The 24,364-nt window shown below is 34.8% G+C and overlaps 1 protein-coding gene across 3 annotated transcripts in view; it reads right to left on the bottom strand.

Moving 5' to 3' along the window:
- PGR (progesterone receptor) overlaps positions 1-24,364 on the bottom strand; it is a 95,468-nt gene that overhangs the window by 5,324 nt on the left and 65,780 nt on the right. For 2 of the 3 annotated variants that reach the window (XM_059070718.2, XM_067038582.1), the window contains 3 exons: positions 22,748-23,053; positions 12,895-13,039; positions 11,286-11,416 (listed from right to left, as the gene is read on the bottom strand). In XM_059070718.2, the coding sequence (XP_058926701.1) occupies positions 11,286-11,416; positions 12,895-13,039; positions 22,748-23,053 (582 nt within the window). Of the gene's footprint in view, positions 1-11,285; positions 11,417-12,894; positions 13,040-22,747; positions 23,054-24,364 lie in introns of those variants that run through there. The other variant, XM_067038583.1, reaches the window with a different exon arrangement.

The raw sequence follows: 24,364 nt of genomic DNA, 5'->3' as shown, positions 1-24,364 counted from the left end.
TGGGAGAGAGTGAGTGAAGGACAGTTAGCCAGATGCTATTTTAGATAAGAATACTTTAAAAAAAAGAATACTTATTTTTGGTTTAGCTAATTTAAAAATAATGTGTATTCATTGGAAAAATTTTAGAAAATACATGGAAAATTACATCACCTGAGATCCTACAATCCAATATTTTAGGACATTTCCTAATATATATTGAGAACATTTACTTATATCATTCAAAATTCTTCAAAAATGAATGTTTTAATTCTCACATAAAATTTCATATCACAAAAATGTGCAGGACATACAATTTATTTAATTGTTTTATCATTTGACATTTGGAATATTTTACTAATCTAAACAATACTTATGATGAATGTCTTATTTTTTATGGATATATTCTTAGGATTAGAATTATTAGAGTAAAAGGTATTAACTGTCAACACTGATAATATACATTTCTAAACTACTTCTTACTAGTTAACTGTTGTGTGCTTTGTACTGAGTATTTTCATTTTAGGTAATCTTTGCTTTTTATAGAGAAAAATAAAATACCATCTCATTTTTACTCCTCTAATTATTAGTGAGGTTGAACAATTTTCTTAAGCTTTTTAGTGATTTTTTTCTGTTTTATATTCATTTATAGTGATCTAAGCTGTATTTTAAATATTCTTCTCAGTTTGTGGTTTAAAGCCTAGTTTTAAAATATTTAATCAGTTTTATAACTTTATTAGGGCAAAGAGTACTGCCCAGGCAATCCAAATTTTGCCATGCTCCAGAGGCAAACACTTTCAATTATTTCACCTATTTCTTTTGATCTTTCCTTCCATAGCTTTAAATAACATCCTTATAGAGCTGCTCCTTGAGTTTTTATTTTTAACTTTTGGCTTTCCAGTATGGAAAATGGTGCTGTAACTCTAGTTCCATATTCCAGATCTACTATTACCCCCACACCACAAACACACTCACACACATAGAACTTCTTATTCCTCCTCTTCCTAATATCATTTTCATAATATTGGTTAGATCAATATTCAGTGTTTACTATTTTAGCTATGCAAAGTGCTACTATAGTCAAGTCATATAGCATTTGCTATGATTTCTTTTCTAGTATAATTTTTGTTTTACTGAGAGTAAGTAACCATATTGATGGGTGTGAAGTGGTATCTAATTGTGTTTTTTATTTGTGTTTCTCTAATGACTAGTGATGTTGAGCATCTTAATGGCTGTTTGTAAACCTTCTTTTGAGGCATGTCTATCAAGACCTTTATTTATTTTTAAATTGGTTTATATTTTTTATTGTTGAATTGTAGAGGTTCTTTATGTCATCTGGATATTAATACTTTTACCTTAGCAGACATATGATTTTCAATATTTTCACCAATTCAAAGGATTGCCTTTTCTTTGTGTTGTGTCCTTTGATACACAGAAATTTTAAATTTTGATAAAGTCTATTTATCTTTTTCTTTTGTTGCCTGTGTTTTGGGTGTTATATCCAAGAAATCACTGCAAAATTCAATGTCACAAAACATTGGATTTCCCTCTATGTTTTCTTCTAATGATTTCATAGTTTTAGCTCTTAGATTTAGTTCTTAGATTTATTTCAAGTAAATTAAAATTTTTGTTGAAATATAGTTGATGTACAATATGTTAAATTCAGGTGTACCACATAATGATTTGACATTTGCATACATTATGAAATGATCACCACAATCAGTATAGAAAACATCGGTCCCCATACAAAGTTATTACTTACAAAGTTATTATATTACTGGCAATATTCCTTATGCTGTATATTACACGCCCTGGCTTATTTATTTTGTAATTGGAGGTTTGTAACTCTTAATCCCCTTCACCTATTTTGCCCCCTATCCCGTCCCCTCTGACAACCACCTATTTGTACTCAGTATCTATGAGTCTGTTTTCATTTTGTTTTGTTTTTTAGATTCCACATATAAGTGAGATCACATTATATTTGTCTTTCTCTGAATTATTTCACTTAGCACAATACCCTCTAGATCCATCCATGTTGTTGCAAATGGCAACTATATATATATATATATATATATATATATATATATATATATATATATGGGGCAATATATTATGGAATATTACTCAGCCATTAAAAAGAAATATATATATATATATATATATATATATATATACACACACACCACTTCTTTATATAAATATATATATATATATACCACATTTTCTTTATCCATTTATTTACCAGTGGACACTTAGATTGCTTCCATATAAATAGTGCTGCAATGAACAGTGTATGCATATATCTTTTCAAATTAGTGTTTTTGTTTTCTTCAGGTAAATACCCAGAAGTGAAATTGCTGGACCATATGACAATTCTATTTTTAATTTTTTGAAGAACTTATATACTATTTATCATAGTGGCTGTACCAACTTACAATCCTACCAATGGTGCACAAGGGTTCCCTGTTCTCCACATTCTCACCAACATTTGTTATTTGTTGCTTTTTTAATGATAAGCCATTCTGACAGGTGTGAAGTAGTATCTCATTGTGGTTTTGATTTGTATTTCCTTGATGATTAGGGACATTGAGCATCTTTTCATGTATCTGTTGGCCATCTGAGAATATTCTTTGGAAAAATGTCTCTTCAAGTACTCTGCCCATTTTTTAATCAGGTTGTTTGTCTTTTGATATTGAGTTGTATGAGTTCTTTGTACATTTTGGATACTAACTCCTTATCAAATACAGAATTTGTAAATATCTTCTCCCATTCAGTAAGATGCTTTTTCATTTTGTTGATAGTTTCCTTCACCTTGCAAAACTCTTTAGTTTGATGTAGTCCCATTTGTTTATTTTTGCTTTTGTTGGCCTTGCCTGAGGAGATAGATCCAAAGAATATTGCTAAGACCAATGTCAAAGAGCATACTTCCAAATATAGGCAATAAAACATACTGTAGGAATTTTATGGTGTCAGGTCTTACATTTAAGTCTTTAATCCACTTGGAATTTACTTTTGTACATGGTGTGAGAAAGTAGTCCAGTTTAATTCTTTTGCATGTAGCTGTCCATTTTCCTCAACACCATTTATTGAAGAGGCTGTATCTTCATTGTATATTCTTGCCTCCTTTGTCTTAGATTAGTTGAGCTTACAAGTATGGGTTTATTTCTAGGCTCTCAATTGCGTTTCATTGATCTATGTGATTGTTTTTGTGCCAGTACCACAGTGTTTTGATTACTGTAACTTTGTAGTATAGTTTGAAATCAGGGCTCTTGATAGCTCTAGCTTCATTCTTCTTTTTCAAGATGGCTTTGGCTATTCAGGGTTTTATGTGTTTCCATACAAATTTTACAATTATTTTTTCTAGTTCTGTGGAAAATGCCTGTAGAATTTTGATAGGGGTTGCATTGAATCTATAGATAGCCTTGGGCAGTATGATCATTTTAACAGCATTAATTCTTCCAATCCATGAGCATTGTCTATCTTTCCATTTGTTTGTGTCATCTTCAATTTCTTTCACCAATGTCTTGCAGTTTTTAGATTACTTGTCTTTTATCTCTTTGGTTAGATTTATTCCTAGGTATTTTATTCTTTTTGATGCAATTATAAATGGAATTGTTTTATTAATTTCTCCTTCTGATAGTTTATTATAAATGTATGGAAGTGCAACATATTTCTGTATATTAATTTTCTCTCCTACAACTTTACTGAAATCATTTATTAGTTTAAATAGTTTTTGGTAGCATCTTTAGGATTTTCTACATATAGTATCATGTCATCTGCAAACAGCTGCAGTTTTACTTCTTCTTTTCCAATATGGATGGTATTTATTGCTTTTTCTTGTCTGACACTGTGGCTAGAACTTCCAATAGTATGTTGAATAAAAGCGATGAAAGTGAGTATCTTTACCTTGTTCCCGATCTCAGAGAAAATGTTTTCAGATTTCACCACTGAGTATGACATTGCTGAGGGTTTGTCATATATGGCCTTTATTATGTTGAGATCTGTTCCCACCACACCCATTTTGTTAAGAGTTTTTATCATAAATCGATGTTGAATTTTGTCAGAAGCTTTTTCTGCATCTGTTGAGATGATCATATGGATTTTCTTCTTCAATTTGTTAATTTGGTTCATTATATTAATTGATTTGCAGATACTGAAGCTTCCTTGCATCCCTGGGATAAATCCCACCTCATCATGGTGCATAATCCTTTTAATGTATTATTGAATTCAGTTTGCTAATACTTTGCTGAGAGCTTTTGCATCTATGTTCATCATTGGCCTGTAATTTTCTTTTTTGTGGTATCTTTGTCTGGTTTTGGTATCAGGGTGATGCTGGCCTCATAGAATGCTGGCCTATTTAATTTTTTTTAATACTTGAGAATGATATGGGTAAAATTCACCTGTGAAGCCATCTGGTCCTCGACTTTTGTTTGTTGGGAGTTTTTGGATTATTGATTCAATTTCATTAATGGTATTCATTCTATTCATATTTTCAATTTCTTCGTAATTCACTCTTAGAAATTGTGCATTTCTTTTTTTTGTTTTTAGGTTTTTAAAAAATTTCTTTATTTTTTTATTGGAGTATAGTTGCTTTACAATATTGTGTTAGTTTATACTGTACAGCAAAGTGAATCAGCTGCAGGTATACATATATCCCCTCTTTTTTGGATTTCCTTCTCATTTAGGTCACCACAGAGCACTGAGAAGAGTTGCCTGTGCTATACAGTAGGTTCCCATTAGTTATCTATTTTACACATAGTATCAATAGTGTACATATGTCAATCCTAGAGATTGCACATTTCTAGCAATGTATCCATTTCTTCTAGGTTGTCCATTTTATTGGCATATTTGTACTAATTGGTACATATTGTACTAACCTCTTACAATCTTTGTATTTCTGTGGTGACAATTTTAACTTCTTTTTCAATTCTGATTTTATTTTTATGGGCCCTCTTCCTTTTTTTCTTGGTGATTCTGGATAAAATTTTATCAATTTTGTTTATCTTTTTAAAGAGCCAGCTTTTAGCTTAATTGATCTTTTCTATTGTTTTTTCATCTCTGTTTCATTTATTTCTGTTCTGATCTTTCTTTCTTTTCTTCTACTAAGTTTGGGTTTTGTTTGCTCTTCTTTTTCTAGTTCCTTTAGGTGTATATTAGATTGTTCATTTGGTTTTTTTTGTTGTTGTTGTTTCTTGAGGTAGGCCTGTATTGCTATAAATTTCCCTCTTGGAACTGCTTTGGCTGTGTCCCATAGATTCTGGAACAATATGTTTTCCATTTTCATTTGTTTCAAGGTATGTTTTTATTTTCTCTCAATTTCTTCAGTGACCATTGGCTGTTTAGAAGCGTATTGTTTAGACTCCCTGTAATTTTTTCCAGATTTTTTCCTTGTAGGTGATTTCTAGTCTCATACCATTGTGTTCAGAATAGACACTTAATATGATTTCATTTTTCTTAAATTTATTGAGACTTGTTTTGTGGCCTAGCATGCGATCTATCCTGGACAATGTTCCATGTGTATTCTCCTGTTTTTTTAATGGAATGTTCTATAGATATCTATTAAGTCCATCTAGTCTAATGGTTCATTTAAGGCCCATGTTTCCTACTGACTTTCTGTCTGGATTTTCTGTACATTGATGTAAGTGGGGTGTTAAAGTCCCCTAGAATTATTGTATTACCGTCAATTTCTCCCTTGTTTTTGTTATTATTTGCTTCATGTATTTAGGCGGTATTTTAAACCTTTTAATGTGTGTATCCCTTAACTACTTATTGTATATAGATGATTTTACTACTTTTGTCTTTTAACTGTTTACTAGCTTTACAAGTGGTGATCTACTACCTTTACTGTATGTCTGTCTTCACTGGTAAGAATTTTCCTTTCATAGTTTCATATTTCTAGTTGTGGCCTTTCCTTTCTGCTTAGCAGAGTCTCTTTAACATTTTTTGTCAAGCTGGTTTAGTGGTATTGAATTCTTCTAGCTTTTGCTCATCTGTGAAATTCTTTTTCTTTCCTTTAAATCTGAATGATATCCTTGCTAGGTATTCTTGGTTGTAGGTTTTTTCCTTCCATCACTTCGAATATATCATGCCACTCTCTTCTTGCTTGCAAAGTTTCTGCTGAAAAGTTAGCAGGTGGTCTTAAGGAAGTTCCCTTGTACATAACTAGCTGGGTTTTTTCTTGCTGCTTTTAAGATTCAGTCTTTATCTTTAATTTTTGTCATTTTAAGTATCATGTGTCTTGGTGTGGACCTCTTTGGGTCCATCTTATTTACAGTTTTTTGTGCTTCCTGGATCTGGATGTCTGTTTCCTTCCTCAGGTTAATGAATTTTTCCAGCTCTTATTACTTAAGGTCTTGACCCCTTTCTCTGTCTTCTCTCTTTCTGGGACTGTGTAATACAAATGTTAGTATGCTTGATATTGCCCCAAAGGTCTCTTAAACTATCCTCATTTTTTAAAGTTATTTTTCATTTTTCTCTTCAGCTTGGGTGATATACACTACTTCATCTTCCAGATCACTGATCCATTCCTCTGTATCATCTAATCTATTCTTTCTTTCTAGTGTATTTTTAATTTCAGTTATAGTATTCTTCAGCTGATTGGTTCTTTGTATTTTTTAACTCTTTGTTGGAATTCTCACTGTGTTCATGAACATCTTTACAATCATTACCTTGAACTCTTTTTTGGGGGGGGGAGGGCAGGTAGATTGCTTATCTCCAATTCATTTGGTTCTTTTTCAGAGATTTTGTTTTGTTTTTCTGTTTGGAACATATTCCTCTTTATTCTTATTTTGCCCAACTCTCTGTATTTCTATGTGTTATGTATGTTGGTTACATTTCCCAATCTTGGAGAACTGGCCTTATGAATGAGACGTTCTAGGCACCCAGCAGTATGTTCCCCTCTGGCCACTAGAGCTATATTCTCTAGTATGTGGACTGTGTTTGCCCTTCTGTTGTGGTGGAACTGACAACTGTGGGTGCACTGGTAGGGAGGGCTGGTTCCCTGTGAGTTCCTGCCTGATGTGGTGGCTACAGGCCCACTGGCAGGCAGGGCTGGGTCCCTCTGTAGCTGGGCAGCCCAGGGTGGCTTGGGGCTGGTACCTGCTTTCTGGAGGGCAGATAAGCCGCCTGTGCTAATCCAGAGAGAAGATTCCAAAATGATGTTTGCCAGCACCTGTGTTATCATGGTAGAATGAGCTCCCCCAAATGGCTGCCACCAGCATCTTTGTTCCTAGGGGTAGTCCCAGTTGCCTCCTGCCTTCCTGGGGGGCTCTCCAAGATCAGCAAGTGGGTCCAACCCAGGCTCCTTTCAGACTACTGACATTATGCTAGGACTTGGGAGTATGCAAGATTTTGCATATGCTCTTTAAAAGCAGCATCTCTGTTTCTTATAGCTTTCCAGCTCTCTCAAACGTAAGCCCTGCTGGTTTTCAAAGCTAGATATTCTGGGGGCTCATCTTCTTGGTGCAGGACCCCGGGCTGGGGAGCCTGATATAGGACTCAGACCCCTTGCTTCTTGGAATGGACCTCTACAATTGTGATATTTCTTCTATTTGTGGGTTGCTGACCCAGGGATGTGGGTCCTGACTATACTATGTTTCCATTTCTACCTGAGTCATTATGCTTCCTTATTTATCTCTTTTGTTATGGAAAATCCTTTCTGATAGTCTTCAGGTTGTTCTCATAGATAGTTGCTCTGAAAATAGCTGTAATTTTGGTGTGTCTGTGGGAGGAAGTGAGTTCACGGTCTTCCTACTCCATTATCTTGGCCACCTCTCTCCAAAATGACAAGTTAATTTTTGTATATAGTGTAAGGTAAGGGTACAACTTAATGTTTTTGAATGAAGTTTTCCATATACCATTTGCTGAAAAGACTATTCCCTTAATGTTTATATCTTTATTTCTTTTTCTAATGTTTTGTTATTCTCTTTCTAGATTTGGGTGTTGGGCTTCCTTCTGAACTGTGATTTTTCTTTTTTTTGTTTGTTTTTTTGCTCTACTTTTGAGAGGTTTTTCAACTCTGTCTTCCAATGCCAGTACTCACTTTTAAATTAAATATATTTTTAAATTTCCAAGAGCTCTTTCCTTTCTTTGTGTTATTCCTTTTTCATGTATCCAGTCGTTGTTTTATGGTTGGAATATGCTCTTTTATCTTTCTAAAGAAGGATGGCTTTAAAATTTTTTTGAAGTTTTCATCTCTCTACATGGTTTCTGTTTCCTCCAAGTTTTTTTTTTTTTCTTTGTCTTTGATATCAAATGCCTTCCTCAGATACCTTGGTTGTTTATTTATATTCAAGAGTGGAAAATTAAAAAGCTGATTGATAGTTCTGTTTGAATGGGTAGTGCTTATTGACTGTGAGCTTTAGTGCAGGGCAATCTGGCTAAGCTATTTCAAAAAGAAACTCTTGCATATTTAGTTCTTTTTCTTTCCAGCTAAACAAATTCTTTAGAGAAGAATCTTTCATTTTCCTATCTGGAGAATATAAACTTGGATGACGGTGTTCCAGAAGATAGGTGGGTTTGGAGGATGGTGCCTCAAGATTTAGTATATGCTTAATTTGTTTCCACTATCAACCCCCTCACCCTCATCAATGCCTGCAGTTCACCAATCCAGCTGCCTTCTGTCATATCCTTTTCAGGGAATAAACCTACAATCTCTGCCTTAGTTTCAGAAGAACAATTGCATGGTTGGGTGACATTTGGAAACAGATTTTCAACAGAACTTTGTGTTTTAAATTTTACTTTCATTCTCATTTCAAAAAACAAAATCATTGTCACTAATTGCAAAACATGTTAGAGGTTCAGTCATGCAAATCAGGTGCTTTTTGACTTTTATTACTTCAGACTTAGAATCCACCTTCTCAGGTATGCTAAATTAGTTTTATTTGCTGTCTTGCAGAATTTTATTGCTATTGATTTTTTTTTCATTTTCTTTCCCTTTTATTTCTTAAAAAATCCCTTGACTAATATGTTTACTTAGTTTTACTAGGAACAATGGTAAAAGTGTGTGTTCACATGCCATATTTTCTTGGATATCTGTATTTTAATTTTTAATGGCAATGGGAGGTTTACATTCTTATCAAATAATTGAACTTTTTCTTTGCCAACTTTCCTATTGCATTTATTTTTTAAAAGGTATTCCTTATTTGAGATTTCTAAATCATTTATATTCCTTTTAGCTAATTTTTAACAATTAAGGTGCTTATAATTATGTGCCATTTATTTTAGGATACAATTTGAGCCAAATATCCAAACTAAGTTTCCCCCAAATATAAAGCTATTTTCTCAACAATATTTATTTGTTCCATGCTCAAAGATCTGTGATGTTTCCACTGCAGCATATTAAGTTCTAGTATATACTAGTCTGACTTGACTAATTCAGTGTATGTATTTCTCTTCCACACTCTATTAATTATTGTAGCTTTCTAATTCTCTCTCTGCTCTCAGATTTTTGTAACACTTACCTATTTTTTAAGACTTAAGGATGAATTTTTAATAACTTTGCCAAGTCTCTCCTCAAAAATCCCATTAAAATGTGTGCAAATTTTATTACACAATTATATATAATAACATATATATATTATGTATAGTACTATTCACTAAATATATGATTTTCCCTTTTCTTGAAGTTGCAAGTGGCCCAAAACCTTGCCTTCTATGGTATGTGAGTGGAAGTCATATGTATCTCCCTTCCTTCCCTTACCACTCCCTTTCCTTACCACTGCTCTAGTGATTATGGAAGCATGCATCAAGATGTAGCCTCCATTTGCCTAGAACACCTGAGTGATGACAATGAGCCTCCCTGTTGATCTGCATTGGAAATATAGTAAGAAGAATAAATACTTAAATTTTTTTTTTTGATAAGCTACTGAGATTTGGGGTTGTTTGGTCCCCAGCATAATGTAGCCTAGCCATAATTACAGAATTATGTTAATGATATCAACTAATTTGGGAGATCTAGGACTATCTATGATATATCTGCTATTGGATTCATTACTGTCAAGAAAAGAATGACAGGCATTAACTGCTGTATTATTACATTTATTCCAGTTGACTCTCTTGGCCAGTCACAAATCAATTCCCTTAACCCCTTTTATGCTTTTTCATCAAATTAGGCTTGCAGGTCTATGCTCCAGATAGGGTTTCCAAGGGTGGGGGATAAGGCTATGGATCCTTAGATCCTGTATTAATCTGTAGCTGGGCATAGATTTCATGAGGTAAACTTTCTTCTTAAGAGTTCAGCTTTTCTGCTTTTCCTCTTGATATACTCCCCAGCCCCACCATTCGAGATTTATGCCATTAGAAGGAAGTCTCTGCACAATCATTGATGAGAAACTATTGGCTCACTTTCTACCTAAGGCCTTAGCTTTCTGTGGTTTCCTTTCAAATCACTATGAGTGAAGGAAGGGCCATTTCAGACATTCAAAGGCTGAGTCTACCTGTGCAAGGAAATGGCACAGAAAAGGGTAAAAGTTAGAAGCAATTTTTAAAAATTTCCCACCCAGACCCTTGGAGATCCACTGAAGCAGAGGTGCATGTGTTCTTTGTGTATTAAAGAATGAATGGATATCTACCTATCCTTCTGGTTACCAATGCTGTTCTATAGTAAAACATTTCCTTTTTCTTCAGGGTATGCAACTAGGGTGCATTTTCCAGCCTCTCCTGCAGTTAAGGTGAGCCATAGAATGTGGGTGGCAGACAGTTCAAGGTCTCATATCTAAAACTTTTCTTACTCAGTGCTCATCTTCTAGTCAGATCCAATGGAGGACTCCAAGGTGATGAAAAGGGTAGAGCCCCTGGATGTAAGGAGCCTGGGTTTTCTTGCCAACCCACTGGACTGACTGTGAGTAATTAATAAACTGCTATCATATTATGCTACTGATCTTTGCAGTTATGTGTTATAACCATTAGGCTATCCTGACATAAAGAGAACAGTTACAAATAAAATTGTGTGTTTTACAGAGTAAATCCTCTGTGGGGTGGTGATGTAGGGAAGCATAGTTTGTGTTTATGCAATATTAATTAGTTTATAATATCGAATTGGATGAATATGAAAAAGTCATTTAATTATGTTTTACCTAAAAAGGATAGAAATTGGCTTAATTGATGGGCTATTTTAATATTAGGTGATAGGTAAAACCTGAGAAATATGAGGTAATGTTATTATAGTCTATGGATATTTCTCTTTTGCAGTTATTATCTAAGATTCATAGCTTATGTGTAATCATATGATCATATTGTTTGAAACTTTCCTAATGAATTAAAAATTAAGAAAGTAAATATCTTGTATTAAGTTACTTATGCTCACTCACTTGTATTAAGAAGTAGCAATACTTTCATACAGAGGAACTCTTCTTGGCTAACTTGAAGCTTCACAAACTCCTGTGGGATCTGCCACATGGTAAGGCATAATGAATAGAATGATGATTCCTTCATCCGCTGTCTTGCACCACACATAACACACAAAAGAAAAAGCAACAGGAAAAAAGAAACAGAGTAGCTTAGCCAGTTTATGTAATGTATCAGAGATTATGAGATTTAGTAATTACCTGACTTATTGAAAATGACTTTTTATAAACAAACTCAATATTTGGAATTTTAAATGTCTTCCAAATTTAGTCACAATACTGGATTTTTGAGGTTAAAAAATTTGAAGTTAGAAAATTTTATTAAATATACATTAACTAAGATTAATGCTATTTCTCACTTTTATTATCATATTTTAAAAACCTAAACCAAGAAAGGAGAGCAAAGTTGTGGGAGTTGAAAATGTGATGAGGAACACTCAGGAAATACTTTATTTACTGATTTTTTCCTGTGAAAAACACAAATAAAATTTTGTGTGCAGTCCAATGAGAGAGTGAATTCAATTCACAGAAAGTGAATAGTATAGAATAGTTCAGTGCACTTAGTTTAGAGTATCCAGTATAAAATAGTTACACTGTGAACTATTCTAGAGGAAATATATGGTGATATAGAAAAGACAACATTAACAAGCATTAAATAATTGACAAGACAAACACAAATTCTGAATGTTGAGGAAATTTACTTAAGGCATTTTCTCAACTCTGTACTGTTTTGTAATATTTGTGCTAGTCAAAGAAGTGAACAGGAATAGTGGGAAAAAAAACTAGATTTTGACTCAGAAGAGCTAAGATTCTTTGGCAAATTCTGCAATCTCCTCTGCCTCAGTTTCCTGGACTGTGAAATAAGGGGTGCTGATTCCTTACCAACTTCAAGGAATTGTAGGAAAAAAATATATGAAAGTTACCTGTAATCTGTAAAGACTTATCCAAATATAAATTATCATGTTATATAATTCTGAGTCATCATGCACCATTAGGACAGTATAAATATTTTCATGAAAAGATTCTTACTCAGTTTAAGGTTACATGTAGAAAGTTAATTATAGTAATTCCAATATAATGAAGCAAATTGAATTCAATTTCAGTATTTATCTTTCAATATTTTAAATAAATTACCAGTCTAATTTTTCCTCTAGGAAGAGAGATAATATTTTTACTTTTTGAAGGTTAACTCAATACTTTCATGCAAAAATATTCCTCATTTAATTCATTATCTTCATTACTACCAATGTAAAAATTTTAATTGGATAAACTAAATATTTACTTTTGTCTTTATATTTCTTGATACATTTTTGAAGTTTAAAAAATTTTGATTTGTGACAACTATTGAAGTAAAAGAAAAAAGCTCCAAATGTCAAATCACTGATAAAATAATACAATTTTATTAATGCTGTCATTTAAGGCTATATCCCGAGGTAGTTCTAAGAAACCTTTCAGGAAAATTCTATTATTTAGGACACTAGATGTATGATCATCTATTGAAATGTAATTTTCAAGATTATCCTATGTATATACTTTTGATAACAAAAACAACAAATGTCAAGTTACTACTTACTCATTTAGTATTAGATCAGGTGCAAAATACAGCATCTGTCCACTGACATGCTTATAAGATCTCCATCCTAGTCCAAATACCATTAAGCTCATCCAAGAATACTGGATGAGTGTTATCTGGTCATCAATATGTAAGTTTCGAAAACCTACAAAATAAATTTACATATAAAATGATCACAAAAAACACTGTCAAAAACCTTAAAAATAAAAATTTGAAAATAGATGTAAGTAGGGTAATGTAATATAATTTTTTCAATCTCAATATATTTACACAAAAAAGCAGGAAATAATAATAGAGTCTGAAACACTAAAAAGAAGAAGAGACTCTGGAATTTATTAAAATTAGTCACTGTGATTTAGCATTTCTGGGAATTCACTAATTAAATAAAATCTATCATTCATTCATGCAACGCTCATGTATTGAGAGCAAATTGTGTGCCAGGCACTGTGGTAAAATGTTGGGGTTATGAAGATGAGTAAGACACAACCGTTGCCCTTAAAAGAAGCTTGCAACTCAACAGGAGAGATAAGCACATAAGTATTGCGATAGAGAAGGTAAGAGGGAATAAACCAGGCAATAGGGAGATCAGGAAAATTGCCCCCAAACAGAAATAATGCCTGAACAGATTAGAGTCAGTTGGTTGAGGAATCTTAATTCTTTGGGATTTAAACATAGATTGGTTTTATTTTGTAAAACCACTGCTTTCAATTATGCTACATCTAGTTTTTCTTTAACAATCCTTAATTAAATTTTGGGTAGATTCCATAGTTTTCTGGTCACTTTTTGTTTCTGAAACTTAATCCAGTCTCATTTTAAACTCCCATATGGCTAAAGAGGTTTAGAGTCTGTGGGTATGGGTGTGTTTGTGTGTGTGTGTGTTTGTGTGTGTGTGTGTGTGTGTGTGTGTGTGTGTGTGTGGTGTGAATGCTCTGGTCTTTCATACCTTCACAACCTCCCTCTTTTAGACCTTTCTCTGGTGTTGGTCTTTCTAATTCTCTTTTTGCCCGCTTGGGGGAAGATGACCAGCTCAGCATTGATGGGCTTAAAGGAGGGAGGGGTAAAGAGGTGCTTGGAGGCATGGGCTGGGGTCAGATCATGGATGGTCTTGTATTCCTATTAAGCAGCAATGGGAGTGATATAGCCTGATTTATATTATGCACAGCTCATTGGTAGCCATGTGGAGGATGGATTCAAGGGAAAAGTTCTGAGGTTAGGGAGAGAAATTGGGAGCTATGGCCATAGTCCAGGTGAGAGATGTTAAAAGCCTGAAATAAGTCAAAAGGTAGGAGTAGAGAAGATAGAGTGTATCAGAGAAATGTTTAAAGAGTAAAATCAAACAAATCTGCAAGTGACAGTACATAGGTAGGAGAAAGAGGGAGTCAAATAGACCTTTCAGTTTTTTTACTTGAATGGTAGGTGATGATAACAGCATTACTGAGACAAAATAAAGGAGGAGAAACAGGCTAGAGAAAAAATAGTAAGTTTTGGATCTGTTTGAGGGACTGATTGAATATCCATATACATATGAACTAGAGGTATGAGGAGTTATCTGAGCAAAAGGTATAAAATTTAATTTATTTGTACCTGAGTGTACCTAAAACAATAAAAGTGAATGAAATATTTCATTAAAGGTATAAAGAAAAACACGTGTTTTGGTAGGAACCTCAACCACTTTCTGTACAGCTTTTAAAATAGTGTCTATTCCTTCAAAAACTCTCACTGAAGTCCACTTACAAATAGCTTATTTCAAAAGTAAAACCAAAGCAAAACTTAATTATTTAAATCTCAAGGGCAAAAGAAATTTATTTCAGATTCAGTTAACTATCTCAAGGTAGGTGGCAGAAAAGGCTATCTATCTTCACTCCATACGTTCCAGGTAGTCCCGACTTCACGTGAATAGTAGGAAGACTGCTACTCCCTTCCTAGAAATTCTTAGTCTCAGATGAACCAAAAACAACCCTAGCACATATTCATAAATAGTGGTACCATAGCAGATATTTGCCCCTTTTTTGGGGGGAGGGTGACTTTTCAGTGTTTCACTTTCTCCCATGCCTCCTTCTCTCCCTCCCCTTTTTCCTCTATGCAAATAGAGTTTCCCATTGATTGTAGTTTAGTGAGAGTAAGTACCTCACTTTCCCACCAAGGAAGTTGGCTAAGGCCTCTTTCCCTGGGCTTGTGATCTAGCTTTGATCTGTGGAACACCTACTACCTGGACTTTGAAGCAAAAAATAGTAAAACAAAGATTAACATATGGTTAGGCTTTATTTGTGATGGTGGTAGTGCCTAATGACCGTGGGATCCAATGGGGACATTTGTGATTTGTTTATTGGCCCTCCAGAGATGCCTTGGTTTCTGCCTACTTTCCAGATTTCTCCTCTAGGCTTCTATTCAGTGAATCCCTGATGTCTTTTCAGAATATTATTTTTTTCTTTTTGTTTTGTTTTTGTTGTTTTTTGTGAAGCTCAACTGTTTTTTTGTGGGGGGGGGTTGTAGTTGTTTTACAATATTGTGTTAGTTTCTACTGTACAGCAAAGTGGAGTTCCCTGTGTGCTATACAGCAGGTTCTTCTTAGTTATCTACTTTATACATATTAGTATATATATATGTCAATACCAATCTCCCAATTCATCCTTGTTTTGTTTTCGATAGCCAGAGGATTTTTGTTTTTGTTTTTTAAAATTAATAGAGTTGGTGTTTATTGCTTACATCCTGATTTATTCAGGTGTACAAAGACTCCCTACTAGCCAAGAAAAATTTGGCATGCAATTTTCATAATTCTCTTTTTATTTTCATATGCCATATATGCATCTTGAAGTTCATGTTTATATATTTTACCCTCTGGGTTATTTTTCTTAATTATGAGTCAGTCAATACAATAGATCTAATACAGAAATGCCACTTGTAAACTGAATATTTTATAGTAATAGTAATGAGTTCTTCCACCAAGTTTAGGATCATTTGATAATAAATAAATAAACTTTCCTAACTTTTGCAAAGCAAGACACCCTCAAGGGAGGCACATATAGACTTGGTCTATTTTTAGTATATTATAATATAAAAGGCAAATCTTACTGAAATAAATGAAAACTTATGAAATTACCAATATTTATAGTAGAACGTATATTCTTTCTATTTAACAGAATGGAAAACAACTCAGAAAATAGCTTTATTTACTCCCCCTTTTAGAGGGCTTATCTGAGATAAATGTACAATGTTAAATTGACTTGAACATACTTGGTACAGAAGTGCAATTTTTTTTTTACCATTAACTGTAATATCATTCATTACTTTATACTGAAACAAAGACGGGAACACTGAGATCAAATTCCCATTGATGATAATGATCAGGTAAACTCAGTACATTTGAGATGAGGATCAAAATGAAAACCTTCACACAGAGAAGTGATGGATGACCCGTAATTGTGTTCAACAAGTAGTAAAGAAAAATGTCCTTTCCTTTAAAATGACTTGACTTGATAATTTCTGTCACAAGCTGTCCAATCCTTAATGCCTAAGAAAAAATTGACAAGAAAGTGTACAGTAACACATGGCCTATATGACCTTCTAGGTTCTCCTGGCTTAATTCCAGAGTCAATAAAATATACAGGCTGTGGTCCTCTAAAAACTATCTCATATTGAAATAGTTAATCTAAAACAAGGGCAGAACACTAACTACCTCAGCACCTTACGACACAAAGCATGAACTTTAAGGAACACAAAATAGCTTCAGCACAATAAATGTAATCACCAACATATATTTGATGACATTATGAATAAGGACTTGATGGGTAATGATTTAAGGTAGCATAGTTCTTTCATACCAATTCCAAAATTTAAATTTCTATAAATATTCTTTAAGCACCTGTTTGGGATGAAGCATTATGTTTGCAACTCGGCATAAAGACTAGAAAGATGCTGTTTCTGCCTTTAACACTTGTAGTCTGTGAGTCAGACAGATAAGTAGAACATAATTACCACTCAAGCGTGACAGTGGTGTGGTTGACAAAGGCAAGGGTGAAGTGCTCGGAGAGAAAAGGGGCCTTTGGCTTCAGTCTGGGAAGGCGCAGGAAAATCTTTCTAGGGGAAGGTTGATTAGCATCCTGAAGGCTAGTTAGGGACTAGCCGGGGAAGATGTAGGAGAAAAGAAGGGCCTCCAGGAAGGGAAAACAATATGGACGAAGAAAGGCAGGAAATCGAGCAAAGAGCTTTGTAGGAACTGAAGTTTAGAGGTGCTTGAAGTGGGAGAGTGAGAGAAAATGTGCAAACTCAGGAAGCAGATCACAGAAGGGCCTGGAGTACTAAGGCTAAGAAGTCTGGCTTTGTTCTGGAAAGGGAAGGGAATAATATAATTGATTAAAATTGTTTTTGAAAGATAATTCTGGTGGCAGACTTGAGGATGGTTTGGGGGCAGTGTGAAACTGTGGTAATAGTGTCAGTCACAGGTCTACGAGCGAAATCTAGGAAAATATGACGAGGACCTAAACTAGCTCAAGGCAGTAGCAGTGTAAATATCGTGGATAATGAATCACATCTATAATAAGCAGAGTTGACAGAATTTGATAACTAATTAGACAGGAGGTGAAGGAGAAAAGTAAGCCAAGGATTATAATCAAGATTCTGTCTGAGGTGCCATTTCAAGATACAGAAAAAGGCCTTAGGCTCACGGAGCAGAAGGTCATACTGGCTTGGAAGTTCATTCAGGTGGAAATGTGTAATAAGCAGTAGAAATATATGGTCCAGTAGTTCCGTAGAGGGTCTGGGTTGGTACCATGTAATTAGGAGTCATTGGAATATAGTGGTAGTTGAAAACAAGGCCATGAGTGAGCACATCCAGCCTTGCAGACTAAGAAACTACTGGAATATAAGATGGAACCAGGAAATGCTAAATTCATGGTGTGAGTGGCAGAACAAATCCACAAAGGAAACAGTAGATATGTAAATTGAGAGAAACATATCTGTCTGGAAGGGAGGAGATGAACACCAAAGGAAGAGTTTCGGCAAGACACGGTTATTTTGTCAATGGCCCCAGAGGGATGTAAAACATGTTAAGGGCTGAAAGTATTCATTTGATTTGATAAGTAAAACATTTTGGTGACATTGGCAATAGTAATTTCAGTGGAATAGGATATCAGAAAAATCATTTTTTAAAGTTTTCATAAAAGTATTATCAAAGCCTGACTTTACTCTTAGAAGGCTACTCTCATTTCTTTTCTATCACTTTGTTGGGGAAAGTAATTTAATTTATTCATTTGATTTGGGGCGAGAGAAAAAAATCTTTTGTCACATATGCAATGGCTATCACTGACACAAAAGATATTTTGGTATGCTTCAAAGGCAGAAAACCAGACAAAGGACTGTTCGAGTCCTCTGATATTGATGATTGCAAGTAGTCTGGCTACCTGAGACCAAGAAGTAAGGTATGTTTAAAAATGTCAAAGCATTGACCTTAATAGATTTTTTTCACCAACTAAATAGAAGAAACAAGACAACATTTATAAAAGGAAATATTTCTCCCAAACCTCTCTGTCACATCAATTCTGCTACAATGTATTAATACACAGGATGAAGAATATTTAAAGATGAAATTGGACAGGGAATGAGTACTTAATGATTTAACTTCCAAAGCCTACCCTGACTCAGCCCATAATGTATGCCTCTAATTTACTTTCTGCCACTCTTCCCAGTATAACTTTATTGTCATTGGTTTCTTAATACTTGGATGATGAAACTCCCAGGAGGCCAGTAGTGTTTGAGAAACCATATGCACAAATGTATTTTTTCTCAATCAGCAGCTATTAAAAGTTTTAATTACTATGCCGTGGGGGAAGGTATGATGACATTTTTTACGTTACTAAGGGACCTTCATACCTGAAAAGATTAAGAACCATTCTTATGCTGATCTAATTCATTGTTCACCAAGCATACCTCATGACTTCCTTATTTTACACCACCAACCACACTATTCCTTCTATCCAGAAGGCTTTCTTGTCTAAATCACGATTTATCAGAGTCTCATTTCTCCTTCATGGTGTACTTTAACTGATACCTTGTCTCTGAATCCTTCTCTTATCCCTGAAGCCAAAAATGTTCTTCTGTCCCTATTTTAAAAAATCTGTATCTTATGCCACTTTCACATACTTCTATAGTTGACCTTTGAACAACATGGGTTTGAACTGGGTCCACTCACCCAGGATTTTTTTCAATACTACAGTACTACATGATCCACAGTTGGCTGAATCTGTTGATGCAGAACTGGGCTCACTGTAAAGTTACATATGGACTTCTGACTGCTTGGAGGATCAGTGTCCCTAGCTCCCACATTGTACTAGGGTCAACTGTATAGTTGTTTGGGTGTCTTTTTTTTTTTTTTTTGCGGTATGCGGGCCTCTCACTGTTGTGGTCTCTCCCGTTGCGGAGCACAGGCTCCGGACGCACAGGCCCAGCGGCCATGGCTCACGGGCTTAGTTGCTCCGCGGCATGTGGGATCTTCCCGGACCAGGGCACGAACCCGTGTTTCCTGCATCGGCAGGCGGACTCTCAACCACTGCGCCACCAGGGAAGCCCTGTTTGGGTGTCTTATATTCCGTTGGACTGAATGTTCCTTAACAGAGGGAATATGTGTTGTTCATTTTTAAAATTTTGTAAATATTGCGTTGCTTCAAGTTTCAAATAAGAAAACATTACCCACTGAAATTATAGCTAAATGTCAATGTGAAATCATTCATGATAGGTACAATATGTCAGAGGCAATGTATCCTAAGAGATCACTTGTAAATGTATTGTCATGAGGCTAAAGTATCTTGCAAGTCTCCATTAAATAGAAACAAAGATATCTCTGAAATATTACAGGAACACTGTTAAATACAATGAAATTATTGTAACAGGTCCAAGATAAAAGAAGAGCATAGACAAAGTTGAAATGAGAATCCCTGACCAGGCAACATAAATCATCTCAGGGACCTGTAGATACATGACTTGAAGCCCTCATGCATGCTGTCACCTTGGTAATGATTATCATTCTGCATCTGATCTTTTTCTTCTCCTGAGAAATTTTTAATATTATCTTTTTTCTTGGCAAAGTTAAAGGGCAATGGTTTATTTGGATAAACATATAATCTACAAGTTTTAGTTCTTGAGCAAACACTTATTATATACAGTATTTTAACTTCAAATCCCTACAGGTCTGCTATTCAAATGAGCTTAACCAGAGAACATATGATCCTGTGAAGAAGTGTCGTCCCTGTTTAGACCATGATTCCTTTCACCCAGATCTTCAAGGCAGATTTTTCTCCTTTTATGCCTCAGAGGGCCTGAAATCTGATCATAAGCTGACTTCTCAACTACACTTTGCTATTGTGAAAGAATTACCTGATCTACCTACATGTTTCCCTAGCAGCATCTTTTTTTTTTCACTGTAAATAAGTAAACTGACTATTAATAAGCTTCATTTAACCAAGGCCATCTTTCACAGACCAGTAACATGTGAGTGAATGGATAAAATAAGTTTATCTTATGTGCAAAACTGATGACCAGATGCTAGGATGTGCTGCACCAAAATGCATTCACACCATGAGCTCAGCATTCTGGCTTCTCTTTCTAACACCACTGTTTAATTGTTAAGTCTTGCACACAGGAAGTATGCAACAGACATTTACTGAGTGAATCAAGTAAATAAAAACTATACTCTGATTTAAAGTCAACTGGAAGTTTTTGAGTAGCTAATGATATACCAGATTACTTTATACATATATGTGTCCTTCAGAGTCCTTTCACAGAGGTTGATATAGTCACTGTAGTTCACTGATTATTTTCATCATTCATTCGAGTTATTCCCAGAATTCAGACCATAAAAATATGGTTTGAAAGACCATGGGCCACACAATACTTTAATAATCCTAAAGTTTCCCTTATTATACAGTTAGTGAAAACAGTACATGTAATACTGGTGATGCCATCATTCTTGTTTACTTACGCACAAATTACATTTTGTAACATTAAAAATGTTGCCACCAAATACAATGTAAAAATTTTCTCTCACTCTTTTTGAGGGTGTGTGGGGATCAGAAATCTAGAGAGATAATGATGTTTCAATTTAAGAAGCTCACTTAGCTTTTTCCCAAAATGAATAAATTATCATTGGAATTATGACTGGTTATTTTCTAACTTTGCCAATGACAGTAGAATCTTTTTAAACAATAGAGAACGTACAAAATGCAAACAAAAGAAATGTGAACTATATCAACAAACATCAAAGAAATAACCTTTTTCAAATCATAGAAAAACAGAAAAGTTTAAACACATAAACACTTATATTTTTAAACAGAAAACATTCACCAATGTTATTGTAATATTTTAATTTAATAAAGATCTATCAAATTTGATAACCACTTTACAGTAACTTAAAAAAAAATTCAGAACTTTTCTAGTGGAAAAAAATATTACCTATCCAAGGCTTTTCAGCAAGAATGAAGCCAATAAGAACCTGGGCACTGTGATTTTTGATTTTACCTTATCTTCACTAGAATAGTGAATCTAATTAACTTTTCTCAACATGTATTTTTTAAAAGATTCAACAAACAGGAATCTATTTTTCTTTCTGTCTCATGTAACCTTGAATTTTCTTTTTTTTTTTTTTGCTGTACGCGGGCCTCTCACTGTTGTGGCCTCTCCCGTTGTGGAGCACTGGCTCCAGACGCGCAGGCTCAGCGGCCATGGCTCACGGGCCCAGCCGCTCCGTGGCACGTGGGATCCTCCCGGACCAGGACACGAACCCACGTCCCCTGCATCGGCAGGCAGACTCTCAACCACTGAGCCACCAGGGAAGCCCCTTGAATTTTCAATAACGATTCATCTATAGTATTTGAAACCTTTCAGGTAGAATAATAACTGAGAAATAATATTAAGGCAAATTGGGAAATGAATTCTTTTTTAAAAAGACTAATAAATTTACTTGGAGACTAAAATGGCATACTATGTTTAATTCTTGATCAGATATTGGAAAAATAAACTGGTCTAAAGGAGTATAAGGATATTATTGGTGTGAAGAGAAAGTAACTTCAGAAAAGGACACAAAGATCAAAAATATTCTATTTGTAATTATGGGATTAATGTCTCCACAAGTAATTACTACCTATGTATTCTCTTGGCTTTGCACTCTAAGGTTTAGCCAGGTGAAAACTGCACCCCTGTAAACTCTTTCAACTGCTTGGCTCCTATGGAGCTGTGCTGAGAGAGCAAAAGTTGCTTATAAATAAAGTGACTGAAATCTTTTCATGATGATATAATCCAAATTCTCATTGTCTAGGTATAAATTTGAGAAAATAGTGACTGGAGGTTTTCTATGTCCAAATTATTTGTTTATGTTTAGGAATTTTATTTCTTAATTGACTTTAGATACTCTGCTATACTCTACTATTTTGATTTGTTATACGAATAGGTACATTCAGTTTTATTTTCAACCGTGTGAGGTTGGTTAAATTAGGATTTGGAATGAGCTAGACATTTCTAAGAAGATGGTCAATTTGTCTTTTTTCTGAACTACTATATTATCTATGGTTTAACATATTGATTTATGCTAATCCTTAACTATTTCATTATGTAAGTCTTGATTCATCAACAAGACTCAAAATGTTATCTATGTCTTCTGTATTTCCATAGCACACAGTAGGGTCCTAGACAAGTAACATATAATATAGGGTCCTAGATAAATATTTTGAACTGCTGAAACACATACTAAAACACCCTGTTTACACTATATTTAATTTATTGCACAGACTGTTTTATTTAACCACCCACTAGTAAAAAGCCATAATAAAGTTTTTATTACATGCTATTATATACAAATAATTATTACCTGGCAGTAACTTAGACCACTTGACTACTGAAAGAAGTTGTCTCTCTCCTAGCTGATTCAGACTTGTCAGCAAAGAACTGGAGGTATCAGGTTTGGTGTTGTCATGTCCTGCATAGACCACATCTGGTTCAATGCTCATGAGCAAGTTGATCAGTGGAGGGACCAACTGTAAGTCTTGATTTGGTGAAAAAGTGATTCTCTGGCTTAGGGCTTGGCTTTCATTTGGAATGCCCACCGGCTGTGAGAGAGCAACGGCATCTAGTGCTCTCATAACTCTAACTTTATTGAACTTTTTAAACTTTCGACCTACAGAGAAGAAAAAAAAGAAAGAAAGAAAGGTAATATAAATACATAGAAACTAAATATTCCAGCAGAGAATGATTTTTCTTAATTCTTAAAATTATAGCATTATAGGCTTTGGCATCTATCTCATAAAATGAGATAAAATAAGTAAAAATGTTAGGTCTCAGACTTGGATTAAAGAATTAATTACACCAGCATTCACTGGGCTGATGGGTGTGGGTAATTACACCAGTATCCCATGCAAGGTTATGGAGCTTCACAGTAACATGTAGAAAAGACAAATGGCTTTTAGCAGAAACCAAGCTCACTGTTGGTCAATATTCTGACAGGACTGCCTTCCCAAAGTTAATGCTACAGACTACATAATTAAAACATAGTGTTTAATAGATGTTGAATCTCCTTTTGAGTTTTATTCTTTTAAGAATCTGTTAAAAGATATGCATATACATATGCAAACCCCACAAAATCTTGTGCACAATTTCAGCATTTGAAATTCCTTGAAATCAATACATGGACTATTATGAGATATAAGGACCCAAAGTTAAGACTAATTTCTAAATTAAGGGAGGAGAGAGTCTACATCTTGTGCTGGTCAGGCCACATTTGTATTTCTGGACAATTTCTATTTTGCTGAATTGTCATGTGTTAGGAAGAAAAACAGTCTGACAGGGAGATGAGTAGAAATCTGCTTCATGAGGAGTGGTTGAAGGAGACCAAGATGTACAACTGGGCCACTGCTGGTTCCCAGGTGCCTTGGAGGGATCAGAGGGCAGGCTGGACTCCAGCTCCCACCTGCTCTATGACAGGCATGGGCTACTTAACAGTATCAAGTGTCTGTGCTGCTTAAGCCAGGAAAAAAGGCAATGGCTTGCAATCATCTAAGCAGAGGCTGCAGTTTGCTGGATCTAATCCCTGTTCTGGCTCATAGACATGTTTTGTTTGGCTCACACAATTCTTTCCAGAGTTATGAAAGCATCTCTGAATTAGCTGGGTGGCAACAATCTGTTAAAGCAGAGCTACAGCTGCTGCTTTTGAATGGGGCACAGATGCTCCAACATGTCCCGGTTCCCACCACAAACTGGTAGTAGGCCATTGGTCAATTTTCTTAAATCAGGTCACTGTGCCCAATTAAGTTACCTGCCTTGTCTCTGAAAGCATTTGCCTTTGTGATTTCTAAGCTCAAGTATTGTCATAAAGAAAAAGGATTACACTTGTTCTATAAACCACCCCCCTCCAAAGTTGTGTTAGAATGAATAGGTGAGAGAGAAACAAATGCCAGGGGTCAATATATAGAAAGGATCCAGAAATGTTTAA

The sequence above is a fragment of the Kogia breviceps genome, chromosome 7 (genome assembly GCF_026419965.1).
Source record: "Kogia breviceps isolate mKogBre1 chromosome 7, mKogBre1 haplotype 1, whole genome shotgun sequence".
Classification (NCBI taxonomy): domain Eukaryota; kingdom Metazoa; phylum Chordata; class Mammalia; order Artiodactyla; family Physeteridae; genus Kogia; species Kogia breviceps.
Note: the sequence above shows the minus strand (reverse complement) of the source record. Positions and strands in the feature narration are given on the sequence as shown.